At 34.1% G+C, this 1763-nt stretch overlaps 1 protein-coding gene across 1 annotated transcript; it reads left to right on the top strand.

Moving 5' to 3' along the window:
* Window positions 1-596: 596 nt before the first annotated feature.
* Window positions 597-1018, top strand: LOC108362014 (ras-related GTP-binding protein A-like). Its single transcript, XM_017614833.1, has 2 exons — window positions 597-708; window positions 804-1018. The coding sequence occupies exons 1-2, from the start codon at window positions 597-599 to the stop codon at window positions 1016-1018; spliced, it is 327 nt and encodes a 108-aa protein (XP_017470322.1).
* The last annotated feature ends 745 nt before the right edge of the window (window positions 1019-1763 follow it).

Here is a 1763-nt window from a genome sequence, read left to right as displayed (position 1 = left end):
TATATATTCATGTAGAGTAAGCCTCCTCCAACATCTTCACAAGTTTCATGACGAAATTCCTTATACTTTCGCTGAAATCTCGATTGGTTTCGTTTTGGAAAGCCAACCCTTTTTTGAGATAACGAACTACATATACTTACATAAAAAAATAATAAACATAAAATAAACAAAACAATATTAGCTAAAACTAAATGTCCCGTCTGTATTTATGCTTTTGCCAATGCATTTATACTATTTTACATTTTGGCTGACAAAATCGAAGACCTTGATCCAAGGATGCATTGTAAGGTTAATTTTAGCGTTTACCAAAAAAATCAATCGTTTCTGTTGACGACTCTTACGACACCGTTGTGAATACCCCAAATAATTTTCGTTTTTTTAATTCCTTGAGTTCTGCTCACTTCAATAGTACGGCAGCACGCAAATACGATCCAAACAGCTGTTTTCGTTTCAGCTGTCAAAACACCAATTGATGATTATCAGTCCAATTGGATGAATTAATTTTTTGCGGATAACGATTGGGATTCAAAAAGTTATTATTTTTACATCAGAATTACTAAACGTGTTTATACAAGTACAGGACAAACAAAATAAAAATGAAGAAAAAGGTTTTACTAATGGGCAAAAGTGGCTCTGGCAAAACCAGCATGCGTTCGATAATATTTGCCAACTACATAGCGCGAGATACGACGCGGCTGGGTGCAACCAGTAAGTAATGCAGACAGCTGGAAACGAATTTACTAATTTATAATAGTCCTTTGTACTATGCAAATGCTAAATCTTAGAAATTTTTGTGTTGGCAGTTGACGTAGAGCACTCGCATGTACGCTTTTTGGGGAACCTAGTACTCAACTTGTGGGATTGTGGTGGCCAGGAGGGCTTTATGCAGCAATATTTTGCTTCACAGCGTGACAACATCTTTCGTAATGTGGAAGTACTTATTTATGTATTTGATGTGGAGAGTCGCGACATGGAGCGTGATGTTCACTACTATCAATCGTGCTTGGAATATGGTTAGTTCTACACCAAAAACTCCAAAAGTCAGAGTTCCAAACCTTATGCAAAATTAAAGAAAACTCCGCAAATTTCCATCCAAATATTGCAATTTACATTCTTTAGAAAAAAGTTAAGTACGCAGTTTTTTAGCCCATTCAATTTTAGTATACCAAAGTGCAAGTTTGAGGCAGCAATTTTTTGTTGTTGTTTGGTAAGTCCTAGATTCCTCATACTTGCACTTCATTATACTAAAATGGAATGGGCTAAAAAAGTGCAAACTCAACTTTTTCTAGAGAGCACAAATAGAAAGTGAATTATTTTAATGAAATTTTGCAGAATTTTCTTAAATTTTGCACAAGGTTTGGAACTCTGATTTTTGGGGATTTTATAAAAAATTACCGAAAACTAAAATATTTAAAAAATAGTTGCCCGTATTGTAAAAAATTCGTTGTACCTAAACTTTATTGACTGACTGTATTAAGGTAGCTGTGCTGGATTGCATAAAACAAAAATTAATTTGTCTTTTCTTAAAAAAAAGGTAGATCCGGTGGCTTGCATTTTAAAATAAATTTAGTGAGAAAGTGGTAATTATTTTGACACTTTTTTTTTTAAATACCTCTTTTTCTGCAACTGCATTGCCTTTCTCAATTGTCCTTCAGGATCTTGGCCTTTGTTTATGGAATCACTAAGTATAATGATTATTAAGCAACTCAAAAACTATACCAGCGTGATTACCGACGTATCCTTTTGAGAGGAAGTCGCACTCT

Source organism: Rhagoletis zephyria, unplaced genomic scaffold (assembly GCF_001687245.7).
Source record: "Rhagoletis zephyria isolate East Lansing unplaced genomic scaffold, Rhagoletis_zephyria_1.1 Rzeph_scaffold_00910, whole genome shotgun sequence".
Classification (NCBI taxonomy): Eukaryota; Metazoa; Arthropoda; class Insecta; order Diptera; family Tephritidae; genus Rhagoletis; species Rhagoletis zephyria.
This window is presented reverse-complemented; position numbering and strand designations above follow the sequence as displayed.

Excerpts from the sequence above, each read along its gene's own strand:
- LOC108362014 (XM_017614833.1), top strand. The coding sequence starts at position 597 with ATGAAGAAAAAGGTTTTACTAATGGGCAAAAGTGGCTCTGGCAAAACC. Across the intron at positions 709-803 it reads GACGCGGCTGGGTGCAACCA|TTGACGTAGAGCACTCGCAT; the intron begins GTAAGTAATGCA and ends TTGTGTTGGCAG.